This window comes from Nyctibius grandis, chromosome 5 (assembly GCF_013368605.1).
Source record: "Nyctibius grandis isolate bNycGra1 chromosome 5, bNycGra1.pri, whole genome shotgun sequence".
In the NCBI taxonomy this organism is placed as follows: domain Eukaryota; kingdom Metazoa; phylum Chordata; class Aves; order Nyctibiiformes; family Nyctibiidae; genus Nyctibius; species Nyctibius grandis.
In genome coordinates, this window is record NC_090662.1 from 72,258,586 (window position 1) to 72,277,610 (window position 19,025).

General features: G+C 37.6%; 1 protein-coding gene across 1 annotated transcript in view; it reads left to right on the top strand.

Moving 5' to 3' along the window:
• The window catches only part of ERC1 (ELKS/RAB6-interacting/CAST family member 1), a 310,530-nt gene that overhangs the window by 133,118 nt on the left and 158,387 nt on the right, over window positions 1-19,025 (top strand). Inside the window, 1 exon segment of the mRNA XM_068401134.1 lies at window positions 2,800-2,993. Within this exon segment, the coding sequence (XP_068257235.1) occupies window positions 2,800-2,993 (194 nt within the window).

Consider the following 19,025-nt stretch of genomic DNA (forward strand, 5'->3'; position numbering starts at 1 on the left):
CACCATATCACATAACGTTCTCTTTGTGTTAGGTGAAAGTATCTATACTTACGTGCATTATATACAAATAACATGTGTTACGTGTCTTAACTAATAATTTATGTTGTGTAAATAGACCTTTCGTTCTATAAGAACCAGACACACTGACTTGTTGGCTAATTTTCTAAAAAAGAAAACTGATTTCCTCTTCTCAGTAGTGTCTCTTGGGTTGTTGTGGAGATGCTTTTATTAGCCCAAAGTAATATAAATCAGGACTATCCTGACAGTAGAATTGCATTAGGTCTTATAGCTTATTTTGAATTAGAGTTTAGTAATCCAGGCTAACAGCCTAGCTTTGCTTTTTTTTAAAGAAGTTTCTTGATTGTCTGATTATATATTTTGGATGACTTTAAAGAGTCTGAAGGAGTATTTGTTAAAACAAACAATTTGAGTTGTTGGAATCATACCTAAATCCAGTACAGAAGAATTCAGGCTCTGCCTCTGGTGAAAACCAGACTTAATTCTATACATAGTGTCTCTTAGGAGAATATAGATGCCCCCGGTAGATTTATAGATGTCCCCCCCACCTCCAAACAGCATTCCCAGTTCCTGCAAAACAGTATTTGGGAGGGAAGGATGGAGTTTTTGTTTGGAATTTAAGCATAGTTGGAAAGGAAATGAAATCAAATATTTCAGACTGCCTGCAGGCTGGAAATCCCAGTAAGGCATTTCAGGAACACCCACCAACACTCTCCTTCCAAAGCAAAGTATGTTCCCTGATGCTTGAGGCCATTCATGGAACTGACAGGCTTGTCACTCTTATTGCTGCAATGTCCTCCTGGAGTCTGCACCATCTTGCCAGCACATTAATTAGACTCACTGCTTGCTGTAGAGAGCCCTTTCCAAGGCTGTATAATTCAAAGTGCTTATGGGGCAGTAAGGGATCTGGAAGCATTGACAGCCCTAACTCCAAAAGGCTTCTCAAAGCTTCCAGGCTCACCAGGGATGCACTTGGAGCTGGGTCTCAGTCAGAAGCTCAGAAGCAGGATTTTCAGACTTACAGCTCAGTGACAGAGGAGTGGCGGGGTTTGACTTGAAAGTCACTCAGAAGTAGGGAGCCTTTTAAGTCTTCCTAAACACGTTGCCTCTGGAAAGGTTTCTCATTTTCCAGGATCTACGGTTGTTGGGCACTCCTGCCAAGATCTGCCTGGGAGACCTGGGAATTGCCAGGCATTTTGTTCTAGGATAAAATACTGTGCAGGTTATCCAGCTTCCTGGAATTTCTGCTTCAAAACAAAGAAAACCAAAACAGTTTAGCATTGACCTTTAAGCAGGAGCTGCAGGGCCGAGGCCGTGGCACATGAAGCGTTCCAGTATTTGGGAAACCCAGATCCCTCCCAAGGTCATAGTCCCAGTAAAAACAGGCATCAATATGTTCTTCAGTCCTAGAATATTCTGCTCTGAGATTCTCCTGGATTTCACTAGAATGTGGCCTTGGCTTTAACGGAGCTAATTAAAAACAAGTGACTTAAAGGCAAAAATGTTGGGGTCAATGAATGGATATTTTCTCCAGTTTTATTTTACTGAATGACTAAACAGATTTAGCCAAGTGTATTTTTGCTGTTTGCTTCTTTGGAATCAGCAGCTTCTAACCCTGAGTTTTATGCTGCTGCAGTTCTGTCCAATTACCTTTAAAAGCAACAAATCCCTATACCATTGGATTTAGACTTACTGTGCTTTGGAGCAAAACACTGGCAGCTTGTAAAACAACTTCCCACAGCTGAACACAGGTGGGGAAAGGTCTGTAGTCTTATTTTCTGTTGTAGGTTTGTTTCAGAGAAGAGAAAGGCCTTGAGTTTGCAGGCAGTCTTGGTCGGGAGAATAGCTCCACCAAACCTGCTATTCACTGAAGCAAATCTGAGCAATTTTGAAATAGCTTTAATTGACTTCAAATAGCAGTTCAAGATCCAAGAGCCAGAAGGGCTGGGGGAGAATAAAAAGATAGTCCTTAGTCTGCTGGTTTAAACTCCAGCACAAATACTGCCTTTTCTTTGTCTCTAATGTGCTTGGGAACTGTTGAATTAATTTTACTAATAAATTAGTAGTTTTTTATAACAAACCAAAGCATTTAAAAAAAAAACCCTCTTCATTGGGATCATTTTGTCCTCAGTCCTCTGATGCTTTTTGTCCTCATAGCCTGATTTTAAAAAAATGTATTTCCTAGATAACTAGGATATTTTCAGTAGGTAGCCATTCTCTCTCTCTCTCTCTCTCTCTCTCTCTCTCTCTCTCTCTCCTCATACTCATACTCATATTAGTCCTAGTCTATATGGCTCAGATAACTAGCAAGGACTTCAGTACATCAGCCCTGATGTAGTTGTTGAAGACTATTAACCTGTGATTTGTTTTTCTAGATTATCTAGGTTAAAAATACCTCAGATAACTAATTCTACAGTCGTATCACTGGTTTAGAAGTGTATTTTAGGAATTTTTATACCCACTCACACTTACTTTTCTTTTTCTTTCCTTTCAAAGAAATTTTAACTTTTTTCATATTTTTACTTCTTTCTTATGTCGATTCTGTTTCAGATCAAAAAATCACTTAAATTTTTTTTAGACTGAACTAAAATAATTAAATTTGTTTCTGAATTTTTCTTTTCCTAGAACATTATTTCCCCATACTTAAAAGTAGCATCTGCACTGTGTATTTTTTCTTGCCATTTTGAAATAGATATCTAGATAGTGTTTTGCAGTCATCGTAGTATCTGTGAAATACATACGTGTGAATGAAGTGTTTTTTCTTGAACCTTTATCTTACAGGCTCATGAGGCAACACTGGAGGCTAGGGCCAGTCCAGAGCTGAGTGACCATATGCAGCAGCTGGAAAGGGAGGTGACACGGTATCGGGAAGAATCTAGCAAGGCTCAAGCTGAAGTGGATCGTCTCCTAGAAATCTTGAAAGAGATGGAAAATGAGAAGAATGATAAAGACAAGAAGATAGCAGAACTGGAGAGGTGAGTGAGAATGGTATAAAGTTAGAGGAGTGAAAGAGCTGATTAAAATTAGTGATGACTTAGTCCATTTTTCTTGTCTTAAAAACCTTAGAGTACCTATTTTGGGAAAGTCTGTTTAGAGTTTTTCTGCCTTCAGTCTTTTATTTTGGTAGGTTGTAAGTGAAAAGGTATCTTACTGTGTGTTTTGATTACCTGGCTGCTCAAAAATAGGGCTGATATAGATAGAACTAGGAGGGTAGATAGAGCTGTAAGGGAATGGAGATGGTAGGAAAAGTTGCCGACTCTGTGGTATGTTTGGAAAACATTTGTTCCTTTGATTTAATAAATTCTTCAGGCATGGTTCTCAAAAAAAAAAAAACAAACAAGAAAAATTACTTTTGAGAGCTTGTGGTACTAGTTACTCAGGTTCTTCTGACAAGTGGCATTGAAACTCTTTGTACTGATAGGGACACAGATAAACTTGGGCTCATGTGAAGCCAAATGAACAGATCTGCTTTTGTCCAAATGAAATGTGATTCAGCACTTTTCAGCATTTTCCATCTGTCTGTTGGAGCCGGGGTGCTCAGATATTTTTTCTAGACTTTAATGTCCCAAACAAAAATTCTTATTTATTATGATTTTGTGACATTTGTATCATAATTATACATAGTAGATATTGGGAAAGACCTGAAACGGATTCTGTTTTCTGTCATTTTTTCACCTTACAGTGGGCCAAGGGGGAGTTTCTAGGCAGTAATACCTGTTTGGGGTTTTTTGTTTACTTTACCATTCGCAATGAAGAATCACTAACTTGGAACAGCAAAATGGAAATTTGATTATTCCAATTTGCCTTGTGCCAGAATAGTCTTACTAATTTCTATCCAATCACTGTTTAACTGCTCTGCATTTAGTGTCAGGAAGATTAGGGGAACAGAGCAGAAGACATTTCAGGTTCTGCGTGATGGCAATGGTTATTGTTTATTGGCTTGATGATACTCAAATTATGGGCCCCCCTGAATTACTCTTTTCTAAGAAGTTGATTCTTTTTTCCTTGAAAGTGACAGAGCTCGGAAACAGTTCAGCTTGTCAGCTGGGTTTATTATTTCTTTGTGATTGTAAGCAGTATCCTGTTAGTTTTCTTTAAGTTCTTGTTTTATTTAACCAAAATTCTCTATACCTGTTGTGTAGACTAGAACACCCAGAAGTGAGGATATGTCCTTTTTAACTGTCTTCTCTTTTTTCCTAAGTGATATAACTTTCAGCCCATTTGATACATGATGTATTCAGCAGAACATTCAGGCAATATGTTGATAGAGTAGGTGCATTTAGTATAGACATGAAAAAGCTAAATAGCAGTTACAAGTCCTATTTATCTGTGTGATTTTTTCAGGCCCTTAGAGGTGCCCATCTTGGGAGTGAAGTTCACCATGTCATCATCTTAGGGCACGCAAGTTGACTAGGGATCAGGGTATAAGCAACAAACTTATATTAGAAGTAAGATATGGGGAAGAAATATGTTCATGGTGCCTTAATTTTTTCTGTGTGCAGAAGTAATTACTGGTTAGGGAAAGCAAGTCAGAAATATTCATCATTCCTCAACCTGGTTCCTAGAGGAGATTGGAATGGCAGGAAGAGAATTTTCTTATGCATGCTTTTAATGCAAGTCTGATTTTTTTTAAATTACATTAGCATTCAGAAACTCTAATCAAGATTGGGACTTGAAGTATCAAACACTGAATAAACACATGTAAGTGGCCTATAATCAAAGATTTTGTAGTCTACAAAAAGAAGAGAAATGAAGATGGGCCTCCTCTCCTACAGATAAAAGCATTGGCACCCGGTCTTCAAAGAGTTAGAAAGGAACTTTTTCTTTTAAAAGATGCAGTTCCAGAGATCTGCAAAGCAATTATTGTTTTTCATGTTACAAAGGTAGTTTATTGCTGTTTCACTCACAGACCAAACTCTTACTATATCAATGAAAGCATAAAATCCCTAAATGAGTGGACATCATTCTATAACAATTTGGTGAATACTTTGACTATTCAGTGTTATCCATTCCTTCTTACTAGCTGATCTTCACTCTTATAAAAAAAAAATAGAGTAAAATAGAGTAGTCCTCTTCTCTTTTTAACTTGTCGTCTTTTCTACCAGTACTGAGATAACAAAGAATATGTCTTCTTTCATTTCTAGTAATTAGAACAGGTATTTCAGCTATGTCAAAGAGGAGACTACTTTTGTTATCGTGTGATTGCCAGTAGCCATGTAAATCAAGGGAAAAAAAATCAACTGTAAGTGGAAACGGAAAAGGTCTTCAAGATCTAAAGACCTAAGGTGCATACTATTAGTGTGGTGCATTGGTGAAGTATCAACACCTGAAATGATTTTTCAGATGGAACTGTAATATAATCACAGCACTGGAGAAAAAGATACAAGGTTTCAGATACTTTGTAGTGAGGTTTTGACTAGTAATTTCTCTTTTTCTGAATAATTGTTGAAATTTTTATTTGGCCTTAGTTGTTTTCAACTGCTCCCCCAAACCCCTGTTCTCTGGAAGATTGCTTTCTCCTTGTGAGTTTTTACACAAAGGAGAGATTTTAACTGGCCTATTAAATGTACAGGTAGGTCCTGATTTTATCTGCTATGCTTGTTTATAAAGTATTCTTTCATGGCTGAACTGATATATCCAGGCATGTTACACAGATGTTTTAGAGCTAGAGTCTTGGTTTCCTGAAAAGAATAGATAATTTTGCCTTGTAAAAGTCCTTCCTAAATTGTTGTCCATGCAGAGCGAGCTAGAAATGATCTTGACTTCTGATGCTTCTACAGCTGTTCAAACTCTGCTGTGCAAGGAAGAACCCTAGTGCTTCCAGAAGCATTTGTCAGCAAGCAAAAAGTGAATATTGCTGTGCTTATCAGGAACTGTTATTATTCTGTGTAGAGCAAGATGAGAAGAAATAAGTCACATTCAGAGAATAACTGTAGTAACAAAAACGGGATTTTTCAAAAGAGAGAGTCTCTTCCTCGAGTTTTTCTGTATGCTAGTTATATGTGACAACTAGATCATGCGTCATCAGGAGAAGAGATATAGTAACACGGTTTCATCCATAGAAGAGAAGAAGTGAGTTGCCTGTTAGGGAGGTATGTATAGGGGAACAGAGAAGGAGAAAAGATAGGAGGAGAGAAAGATGAAATGAAAGCAGAAAACTGTTCTCTTAAGCCTTTTCAATGATGGCAAAGCTGCCTCGAGGTCAAATTAAAATAAAAAGGGAAATGCTTACACTCTTCAGTAACTGTTGCAATTACAGGGTGGGGGACATTTTTCAGCTGTGAATGGGAAGAAAGATATCCAAAAATGATGTATTAAATATGGTGCATGCTCTGCAAAAGTTTGAAAAATACTCTAGAATCAACATGAGATTGAAAGCACAGCCTCATTGATTTATATTCTCTGTGGTTGAATAGCCCTATAAGTTTTGTTTCTCTCCGTGGATTTTGGTGATGTAGAGGGTTTTGGAGCTGTCTGGTTATTCACTTTCTTTATAACTAACTGTTTGCTTTTTGTATTGCCATTCCATAATCTCCTGTCTCTCTGTAACTTCTCATTTTGTGTTCTGTTTCCTTCCTCGCTTTTTCTTTCCATTTATACTGTCACGTCCCGGTTCCATGAGTTGTTTTGTTTTGTACGTGTGGGGTTTTTTTTTGACTGTGCCTTTTCTCAGAAAGCACGCCTCCCGCAAATTGCACCCTCCCTACCAGGTGTCGGTCCCTGCACCGCAACACGTAGGGGGGTTTGTGTGGGACTTCCTGGGAAAGTGAGTGCTCTATAAGGCTTCTGTTTCCTACGGGGTGGAATGTCACTGCTGGCTGCCCGGCTGCTGCTGCTGTTTGGGTCTGCTGCAATTACGCTTTTTTATTTAGGTCAAACAGGCACTAGTTATGTCAAGTACAAGCTCTAACAGTCTCTGCGTTCAACTCAAGTCACAGTGGTTATGACCACAGTCCAAAGGAGGTTTGCTGCTATTCTTCCTGATTTAAACTCAATGGAAGCTGTTGCTTTTTATTCTAATTCTCTTGCTGTGTTTTACCTTTGGTTCTAATCTCTGGTATCAATTCTGCCTGAACCAGCTAAAACTCAAGTGTTCTAAAATGTGCCATTGATAGAGGTCAGTATTGCCTTATTCCTGGGTTTTATTGTGATTATCATCCTGTAATAAGAAAAAAAAAAAAAAAAAAAGAGAAAAGAAAGAAAAATAATCCTAATCATCTGGACATGCCCATCACAGCCTTCACATGGGTAGTTTGCACACAGAGGTATTTGTGTGCATATATTCTGCAACTAAGAACTGATTTCGTACCTGAGAGGTGGCAGTACATATATATGTTGCTTCAGAAGTAAGCACTGAGTGAATATATATGGAAGTCTTGGTTTCAGTTACAGACTTGAAATTGATTTTAATTTGGCGTGCTCACTATATATAATAGGTAGTCCTTGTAAGGACAGAGGGCACTACCATTTTTTTTTTTCCTGAAGGAAACTTGAGTTTGATTTGGGAACAAAGGCAGATAGTACTCTGCTTTGGAATACTAGCAGTCCTGTTAAGGACAGCTGGAAATGATGGCTATTTTAAGAGAGAGATTTTGGAGAGTTTTTCTAAAAAGAATTTAAGGATGCCCTGATCAAGAAGAAACCCTCAAACTTTTGATGTGTAGCAGCCAAAAGGAATACTCCTCATCTTAAATATTTCTTCTCAACAGTAAATAAAAATAAAAGATTAAAAAACATAGGGTGGTCTCAAAGGAGTGCTGAAAAATGTGGACAGTAGAAGGAAGTATCTCACTCTGTATGTCTTTAAGACAGTGATATGTTTGTGTAGTGGTCTGTGAAGGATAGATGGAGAGAAAAATTAACTGCATGTTCCATCAACTTTATGGTTTCCTAGAACAGCGTAAAGGAAACTATACTAGTAAATTATGCCCTAAGCTTAAGTCGACAATTTGAAGTTGAAATACGTATTTTAAGCCACTACTTGTATCTTATAATAATTGGTTTTGGTTTTCAAGTTGGTTGTTTCTGTGAATTTTTAAATAATTTATTTAGAGAATTCCTAAACAAGAACCACATCAGGACATAAAAGTAATATAAATTAAAAGGGATGTTGTTAAATTAAAGAACAAAAAGTGTTTATAAAGTCATAATCATCACCATTAAAGTTAACCTTGAGATGATATAATTCTGTATTATGGTAACTCATTAAAGTCCTCCAAAAATAAATTGAACTCTGATTCAGGCATAGGAAAAACTGAAATAATTAAATATTACTTAGAAACACTTCAATCCATTTTGGTACCATAAATCATAAAAACAAATTGAATATATTTATTTCATGGTTGCATGGTATTATTACAAGGAAGAATTTCTTGCTGTGTTTCTCATCCACTTCCCTCAAAAATCCATAGCTTAAGTGAATGTTGAGATTCTAAGGTTAATCATTCAAAACTTAGGACATTCCAAAATGAAGATTGACATGTAATTTTAATTCACCTCTTGTATGTGTCTATGTGTCACAGTAAAGTGATACAGTCTTTAACCATATGAACAAATTTTTTCCACAAGAACACTGCCATTGGTGTGTCAAGGACGTAGCTGAAATTGTCCCCAAAACGTCCCGGGTGAGGGTGACACCTGTCATGGAAAATGTCAGCACAATTTGTTAATATTTGGCAAGCAACTAAGAGCAAGTTTTTGTAATGGAAAGAAGTGGTCAGGCCCGTAGTTAGTCCAGCTCCACCTCTGAGCACACAGATCTATTGAATATTAAGAATTTCATCATGTCCAAGCTAGGAAATCAAGTAGTAATTCCTTTCTTCTAAGCCTTGCTTTATCTTCATAAAAAATGAACGTTACACCTGAAGGCCCACATCAAGTTTCACATCAAGAAACATCTAAACAATATAAGATACAGGCTTCTTTACTTACAGGTATTTAACTTCAGACGTTTGAAAGTATGCCAGTTTTCAGAAAGCAACTGTCTGCCCTCTGAAAGTCAGCCTTTGTTAAAGTGCCTTAAGATCAACACTCAAACTCACTAATCGCTTTTGAAACCTACATCTAAGAAAAGAAAAGAGAGAGTCACTGCCAGTAATTGCAAATCCATCTGTAGAGAGCACCAGATAAAAAAGCCATCATAGTGATTTTATGGTGACTCCTCAATCCATCCTCACCTTTTTTCGTATCATGGGATATCCTTTTTCCATTTGTTCTTTATTTATCTGTCCTTTTTTTCCTATTCTCTCCCTTTTCCTGTGTTTTGGGAGACACTGAAACTTTGTGATATTGCAGAAGCAGCTGTTCTAAAATTCAAGGTCAGAGAACCCCAATTAGTCCAGCCCTTGACATGGTGAGAGGTCAGGGCTGGTGCAGGCTTTGGCTGAATCAGCTTGCTGTGTTATCCCATCATTGAACCACCTAAGCCTGGGTATTTGCCCTAGTATTATTTCCATGTTCACACAGACAGGACTGACACTATGAAACGGAATGATTGATCTCTATAGAACTGAGTACAGACCGTCTTCCTTGTTAAACTCAGCCATGGTCTGAAAGGTTGGTTTGTCTGCTAATCCAAGACTAAGGATCTGATCTTGGATCCTCCAAGAAGGACCCTACACTAGAGAAATACTTACAAGTAATGAGGAAAACTGATTGTGAACTTTTTTGAAGGCTACTTTTCCTGCCAAATTTCCTGTAGCGTTAATGTCCTGTTTGTTTTTATCGTTATATCAAGGTGGTTATCAAGCATTCCCTTTCACACCTAAGTCTATTATCTGTAATGAATGTAGGAATTGTCATCTGAGGGTTTATACTCTGCCTGCATTATAGCAATGATGGGTTTTATTTAGCAAATATCTCCTAATCCAACTGCTAGATCAGGAGAGTGTAAGAGCTATGATATAATTAAAATAATTATAAAACCAGAGGAGAAAGAACATCATGTAAATAATGAGCCTAGTTTGAATATCAGGGTTTCATTGTTACCTGTCTTTACTACATCTCTTCAAAAGCTGTTTTGTAGCTTTGTTTCAGTCTACATCTTTGAGCAATATGAGGGTGTCCATACTCACAAACTAGTATGTAAGGAGTAAAAAAAGCCAACCAAACAAAAAAACAACCCACTCAAAACCCCGCTTTTATACAACTGATACAGTAAAAATAAAGTGTCAGATCCTTACATTGTCTTGGAGTACAGGAAGAACAAAAGGAAAATCCAGTAATCGCCAGTAAGCCAGTGAAATAGCAACACTAGGGCTCCATGGCCATCTGTGGTCATGTTTATGCTTTTAGATCTGTGCAGCCGTGTGCGCATGGATGCCCACACACACCTTCTCTTTCTCTATCTCTCCATCTCTTCCCCATCTCTCTAAATATCAACTAAAAAGAAAGGAAAAGACCAGCCATAAATAGCCTTTCTGCTTTGACTGGCACAAGGAAGATTAAGTGTGTATTGTTCCCTGTCAGACGGCTTTGGAGGAATGACGAAGTAGTAAATACACACAATCACTCACTGTCAAACAAGTGGAATTCAAAGGTTGACTAGAAATAGTTACATAAACTTCACCCTAAGTACATCTGAGACTAATGTAGCAGGCTCATTCCACTCCCTATAAATATACAAGCATGTGGAAAAAATTATAACTGGAATGATCAACAGCTTTTAAAATATGTATATATATTTCTTAATTAAAATACTGAAGTGTTCACATCTCACCAACTTTTTTGATCTGCACCCAGCAATCAGATTAAAGTCGGCTATATCTTTAAAATTAATGAGATGGCATTTTGAAAGAAAATTGATTTCTCCGAGACTACCATTTGGTGTTGCAATTGTATTGTCTCCCTGTGTTGCATCGGAGTACACCGTTAATGGGGCTGGGCAGAAATGCTGCTGCTGGATCTTGTAAGGAATGCTGCAAATTTGTGTTCTTGCTCGAAGGGAAATTGTGCAAACTAAAAGTTATTATTTTGCTCTGTAATGAGCATGTCTCGGTATGTATCTGATCCTGCTTGCTTGGGGCTGCTTCCTGGGGCAGATGCTTGCTGCGCTGCTCTGCTCAATTTCACTGATGTAGCCCCGTGCACTGAGGCTTCACCTCCGGTCTGTATCAGATCTCCATTGACTTCCTAATAGCTGGCGATTTCAGGTGTCTGCCTTATTTTTAGTTTGAGTGAATACACAGTTCTAGATTTTTTCTGATTTTAATGTGCTTTCAGACCTCTTCCTCATTTTTCTTTGGATAAATATTATGATTATTCTAAAAATCCACATTTTTAAAAAAAATATTTTGAACCCCTGTAAAAAAATATGGGAAAAGGGTCTAGCAATTACACAAAATGTATTTTTCTTTGGAAGAAAGAATTTATTCCCTAACAAAATGAAGATGTAGCAATAATTATTCTCCATTCAAATCCTGTGCAGCTGGCTTCTGTAGCGTACAGAAAATTGCAAGTGACATCAGCATGGTGTTTCAGGTACTGTTTTGCCTTCATCTTGTGCCGGCAAAAGATGCTACCTTTAATAGCAGTTGAAAGAATAGTACGGTTCATCCAAATTCTACAGGGCTATTCCGAATTCTAGCCTGGACTTTTTTTCACTGTTAAATTGAAGAAACAATATCACAACATCGTTACAATAGAACCAGGAACTACAAAGGGTCCCTGAAACACAAAATGGAAAGTCTTAAACCTTCATAATCTAGATTCAGTAACAGTCATTAAAAAGTCAAGTTCCCCCCCGCCCCTTACCTTATTTATTCCCATATCTAACCAGGTGTTTATTTTCTCTTTTTTGGTCCCTTTTTGTTAGATTTGTTTGACCAGTCATAGCTCTGCAGCTCAGCTTAGAGAGTGTACTCTTAGATTGAAGTCAGAATTGTTAGTTACACGCTTTTCTATATGAATTGACTGAGGCTTTTGGAACATTATAACTTACTTCAAGATCAAACATTGAGATGTGGCATTTGGCATTTTTCAAGTCTCATCTTTCCCAAAATCTCCAAATAACACAGCCTTTACAACAGCTGTCCTTGAAGAACTTGATTTGAGGAGTGTTAGTTTAAAAGCCAAAGAAAAATATCTTTACACTAGTTTATCTGTTACAGACCAACAATACGCTTCTCAGCTGTACCTCACTCTGAAACTGCTGCTTGTACAAATTCAGTATCCTACATTGTTGTTTGTAAAATTTATGCCAGAAATAAGGAATTCAAATTTCATTTACATGGTTCCACATACCAAGAGTAATAAAGCCTATACCAGTTAGCCTATCCTATAGAAATATTTTTCTCCAGACCATATCATGCCTTTTTAGAGTGAAACTTTGTCATGGGAGAAGTACAACATATGTTGTAGAAGCCAGGTTGCCACTTTGGACAGAAGCACATTTACTTTTCCTCTCTTCTATTGACTGGAAAAGAATAAAGTTTAAAATCAGATGAAAAAAATCTGTATTTATGGCTCCTTGTTGACTTACGTTGCTGTTATCAGTGAAATTGAAGCAGATGCCTATGAAAAGATATTGGAGATATTTGGAAAAAAAAACAATAATGAACCTATGGGACCTCATGTTATACAGGGAACTCCAGCATTTTGTCTTGGTCAGTCCTGCTGTTGAACAATGTTGGAGAGAACTGTCAAAAATATGCCTGTTTGGTCATTATTGTTTTTAGATTGCACCTTGTATGGGAGAATTAAGACAGCAACACTGCAGGAAGAAGAGACGGATGCTTTTTTTGTTTGTCTTTGGAAGGCTGAATTCAATGTCAAAATTAAGAAAGATGAACTTTTAGCTTTGACAAGTCTTCAGGTCTTGAAGATTTACTCCATGGTTGGGGTTTTTCCTCCCTTCTATTCATCCGCTTTTCACAAGTCCGGGTCATTTGCAGGAAAAGTGAAAAAAATGTTTGTCTTTCTCATGGAGAGAAAATAAGGCCCTAGACGATGACATAAAGGCACACATTACGGTTCGTCTTGGAGAGTCAAACTCCACATTTTCAAAATCTTAGAATTCTGGAAGAAGAATGCTTGCTAATGATGTGATATAAATCTAGAGTTTTCTACAGTTGGCTTATTTCCCTTTTCCAAGAACTGTTACATATTGGGGACTATTTTCTCTACAGAATGTTGCCTCTAAGTGAAATGGTGTAATCTAATGTAAAGGTCCCTTTTTAATTTTTTTTTTTTTTTAATTAGATGTCTCTAAAACATGCAGCTCTGTGTTTGTGAAGGATTGTTTGTCTGTGTGTCATTACCTGATTTAGATCTGCTTGTTTTGTCCTCTGTTCTTGAACTACCTCATCTCTGGATGCTGTTTTCATAAACTCTAACTCTTTTTCTTTCGCATCTCCTTCCTGGATTTGCTGCTTCCTTCAGCCTCACCTCAAGGTCAGTATTCACTTTTAATAAGGGTGTTTATAAGACTATTCTCTATTCAGCTAAAATTGAGATCTCACAGAAGATTGCACATCAAATTACATGATCTACAAAATAAAAGATCAGAGACTTGAGTAAGTCTGTGTAGGAGGATGGGTCGGATAGGGTGCATGTTTAGAAGAAACTTGTACTTGAAGGAAAGAATTTATATCAAACCACTGTAAATCAATGTTGCAGTGCACTGGGAAAAAGGAATAAGACTTACCAATGAAGCCCATCAAGGGAAAAAACTACAGGAACAGGAAGCTGAAGCAAGACAGTTTAAATAGTATTGGTTTTATCTGTTACTTCAAGAAGAAAAAAGATTGAACGCTAGCCATATTCTCTGATACACACTGTTGAGTGCAAAATTAGTTCCTTTAAAATACTAGTCGTACATACTTACACTGTTGGATTTTTATCATTGCATCTGTGTCTGAAACCTTGCAGTGATGTTGCAGAACTAGTTTTGGTGTAGTTTGAGTGTGTTGTGCTGTCAGAAAGAACCAAGAGGTGAGGGTTAAAGATAAGTAAATTAGCAAGAGGATAAATTTGTTGAAGGCACAAAGTGATAAAGTGCTGAAAAAATGCTACCAAGAGACAGCATGTTTTGAAGTCTTTCAGCCATGGCTCAGTTTTTTATTTTTATATTTTAAAAGCAGTTGCTAGACATAGATTTTGGGATTTCAGTAGAGTAGCTAGGAGTAAATGGCCTATGTAGTACAAGTCAGAGTACATTATCTAATGACCCCCAGTTGCCTTTGAAGGGCTCTGAAACCATTTTGGATTCTAGCCTTTACTGTTAAAGTCTGTTTGGTAGAAAGCATCTGTGACTCCTGACGAAGGAATGATTATAATTGTTTCAGGCAGTGTCTGTGACCAGAAAGCCACTACTTTATGGCTAAAGTTCTGAGTTATTGACCAACATCCGACTTTTCTATTTCTGATTAACACTGTGAAAAATGTGGTGGTGAGTGGAATCCCATGATGCTGCGATGCTGCTGACGCCTTTAAATTGTGTCAGTGTTCTGACCTTGGTTTGGCACAGACGTTGCACTTGTGGCCTTGGCTGCGTATTTTCCTTCCTCCCACAAACTGGAAAAAGATTGGAAGTTAATCGTGTTGTCGTCCGTCAATACCTTCTGTATGCAGCGTGTTGCACTGGCATACTTGTAATAGTTGGGGAGAGGAGAGTTGTCCTTGAATGACCTTCTTTCTTCAGATCCCAAAGAACAGAACTGCCAGGAAGCTTTTCTGCCGTGAGCATTCTCCTCTGAAATACGCACAGTGTCTTTTCTTGCATGAACAGGACTTCTGTTGGGCAGTCTGTATTTGCTGGTTGCCACCATGAGTGGAGTTAGAGGTGCTTTGTCTGGCCAATAAAGTCCTAAATGTTATGGAATCCATCTATCAAAGGTATTGCTGCTTCAATTTATATGGCTGTAGGTTTTTATCAATACCTGCACCTATGCTGGAATTTTTGATGAACAAGGGGGGGGAACTATTTTTAGGATGTAGTTTGGGTGTGTTTTTTCTGAGACCTGGCATGATTTCTCCTTCCCCAAACCATGTAACCATAACTTTTATTTCTCTCATTTAAAGCATATTGTAAGATTTGGCTAGAGAAGATATGACTGCGGTTTGAGGTGGCCAAGTGTTAGGATCTTCGAAGAGATTTCTGATAAGACGTTAAAGAGATTGTCCATACTGTCATCATAGTTTCTTAGTAGTTTTATTGATTTTTTTCCCCATTTTAAAAAATTGTTTGCTATGATGGCTAGTTGCTGAGGTTTTCTTATATTTGTGAAAATAAATCAAGAGTGTAAGGGAATAGGTGGAATGACTACTCTTGGAACTTCAAAATCCCTGCTGGCCAGAAATACAGTGAAAAGATTCTCCTAAGGACAAGCAGGAAAATTACAGGGATTGCAGTACCACTTGTTTTCTTTCCTATGCATTTCAGTGTTTGCTTAATTACTGTTAACTGCAACATATGAAGAAATAGCTGTTCTGTGAAGTTAAATTCTACATTGGAAGCTACTATGGGAGCCATAACTTTATTTTTCTGTTAATGGTGTAAAGCAGTTGTTTTTTTTCAGACATCAGAGCAAACGTGTCTTCCTGGAAAAGAACTGAATATGTGAAAAAATGTGTTAGGTATGTGTGTCTTCTACAAACAGGAAGAAATACTCTGAATTGTATCTGTGCTCATCAAGAACAGCTTCGCTTGCTGTAATCGGTGCAAAACCTCTGAGTTTTCCCATCTGTCTGTTAAGCTTTCATTGTCTCTCGCCTGTTGATAAACTCAGTGAATCAGAATGTGGTAGTCTAATCCGCATCACTGTTGCTGTTATGACACGTACTTAATGCTCACAAGCCTAAGGGCCTAGAGTGGATGTCATACTGATTCATAGTCTTGGAAGGCTCCATAAGGAGTTTTTGCTAAGCGTCTCTGTTGATGACAGCTTTACATAAAGAACTATCCAGTGCTGACTAACGACCCAAATAACACTGTTCTGGTGAAAAAAAATAGAAAAATACCATGAAGTCATATGCTACAGTTCTTTTAAGTGAGCAACTGCGTCCTTTTCAAGGCAAGAATGAGCTATATTGATAAAGCAAAAGCAAGATTTCTAGGTTCAAATCGGGTAGCAAACAGATTAACTGCTTCAAATTTTTTTTTAATCTTGTCTGCTGAATAACATTGAACATGCTATTTACCAACAGTTTATCTTTGTAGCATAGCACTGGAATGGAAAAATAGCTGGAAGAGTAGGACAGGAGGCCTCACGCAGGAGGCTTGTCTTTAGTGTCTTGCTTTCTACTGCCAAGTTTTCTAATAGTTTACATCACATGGTTAATTGTACTGTCTGTCATCTTTTGAAGCAAGTAATCCACATCTTAAGAGAAAGAATTTTTCTGGATTTTTTGCTATCCCAAAGAGAATTTGATGCAATAGGAAGTAATAAAAAAAATACTGTAAACCTTATTTCCGCACAGTGAAGTGGCTTGGTGATTAGATGAGTGCAGGCTCGTGGCATGAATCCAGGTAAAAGTCTGCTATGAGTGTCCATGTAAAACTAAATGTCAGCGTAGCAACTCAAGTGTAGCCTTATAAAATCAAAGTAAAAACAAAATACTAAATCTGAGGGGATTATTTCAGTCCTTTTTGCAGAGTCCTAAATTTATGTTAAACAGAACACATCTAACCACCAAAGAAATATTTAAAATGTATCATCCTTCTATAAGAAAATGACAGATAATATTGCATAGAAAGTTAAGCAAATACAGGAAACTCAGGATACTATTCAATAATTGTTAAAAAAAAAAAGCTGAGTACTTAGTTACAGGCATGATGTAGTCTATGGTACCTGTGGGTTTTTCATTGTGATGAAAAAACCTTTATATACTGTGTCATGTGCTCTGTCACCAGGAAGCTGTGTATCTGAGCACTGAGAAGGTGCCTGGGCAGTCAGGAGAAGTTTCGCTGGAAGTGTGGCTGGCTCTTTAGTTTCATACCTTCAGAAGACTCGGGTCTTCATTCTGCCACCATGCTGGTCATTAACCACAGCTGGAAATGATAAAAATTTCAAGCATGTCGAGTCAGCAATGGTTAGTTTTAGCTTAGTAGAGCCAAATACATTGTGTTCAGAGAAGTTTCCATTTAAATTTCCTTGGTTGTCTCTAAAAAATAACAACCTCTAATAGTTGTTTTCTATATAATACATGTTTCCTTTAATTCTATTTAGAGCAAAAATGGCTTTATGGAATTCTTTACATTAAAAAATACTCTGCTTGTAAGAGTTGTCTATTCCTTGTGAGTGAGGAGAAGTAAGGCATCTTGAGAGATAATAGTGGGGAAAGGAAGAAATGAAGGCATCAGACTTATTGGCTGTGAAGGTTGGGGGCTGATCAGTAGGGTACAAAATAGATCTGCGTTTTTCCTTAAAAGAGGCCACTGGCGTAGTCTTTCAAATTTCCTTTAGGTATAGTGATTATCAGAGCTTTCTTCCTCTATTTGAAATGGAATCTGTAGCTTTTCTGTCAAAAGTCGTCTTTTCTTGCCTCATTTCACTGCATCTTAACAAAGTGAAATTATTCACAGACTGTACATCATCTCAGAATTCTCGCTTTTCTGTGATATCACATGATCTGATTTCTTTCCTGTTATCTGCTGAAATTAATTAAGTTACAGGAAGCACTGATGAGTTGTTTTTCTTTTTGTGGTATTGCTGTTTTCAGTACATGTATTCACAAAGCGTGCAGCTTTTCTGTGGGGATTCGAACTGAGGTAGCATTAGAAAGACACGTGAGTAGATGCGGCACTAGGGAGGACGTTTGTATGTCAGCAGCATGCTGTGAATTTTGAAGAGCTCTGAGTCAAATGCTCTGAGAGATTAGAGGAATCCTTCACAATTTGCTTTTTTCAGATATATCAAAAAAGATGTCTTTTTATCATACTATTTGAAACATCAAAATACAACATTATTTTTAGAAGACATTTTAAAATGTGTCTTTACGTTCATATATCCCAAAGTTAACAAATTACCTAGCATGTCATCATCACCAGATTAACTGAAATTATCATTCAAACTTCATGCAACATTAAACATTTTGACTGGCCCATATGTGTCACATCACATTTAGTTGAAGGAATAAAATCTCAAGATTATTTTTCTTCTTTAATGGCTAACTTCTGGCAAAAATTTATCCCCCAAATGGCTAGATTTTTATTTCTCTTAAAACTCTAAAAGCCAGGTAAGTATATGGACAGACAATGAATTTATGTGTTTATGGTAAAATAGTCTTGGTGCAAATGTTTCCATAACTGACAGTACCAAAAGCTTTAACAGACCCTGGACTCAGCAATAATATATTAGTTACAGAGAACTCAGTGGGGCAGGAGACCTTTTTAAAAGGTCGCTGAAAAGGATGAGGAGCCCAGTAGCTTCTTTTCCTCCTTTTTTACTGATAAAGTTTCCTTTCAGATCCCTGAGCATAGTGGCAGAGTCAGCGAGAGTGAAGCATTACCCACAGAAGTGGAAGGCCAAGTTACAGACCATTTAAACAAATTAGAAATATGCAGGTTGATGGAATCAGATCAGATACATACAAGGTTGCTGAGGGAGCCAGCTGATGTCATAGCAAGGACTCTTTCTATCATCTTCAAAAGCTCGTGGCTGTTAGGGAAAGTTCCTCATGACTAACAAACTTCACACTCATCTTCAAGAAGGTTGAGAAGGAGGATCCAGGGAATTAGAGGTTAGTCAGTATAATTTCATGGGCTGGGAAGTTTTTGGAGCAGATCCTCCTGAAAGCCATCTCCAAGCACCTGAAGGACAAGCAGGTGACAGGGAACAGCCAGTATGGATTTACAAGGGCAAATCATGCCTGACCAACCTGATTGCCTTCAGTGATGAGATGACTGGCTCAGAGGGGAATCAGCAGTGTTTAATGTCTTTTTAATGATGTGGATGATAAGATACAATACACCTTCAAAAATTTAATGGATGATAGCAAACTGAGGGGATTGATTACAGGGAGTATGTGCTGGAGGGCAGGGCTCCTATTTAGGGTAACCTTGACAGGCT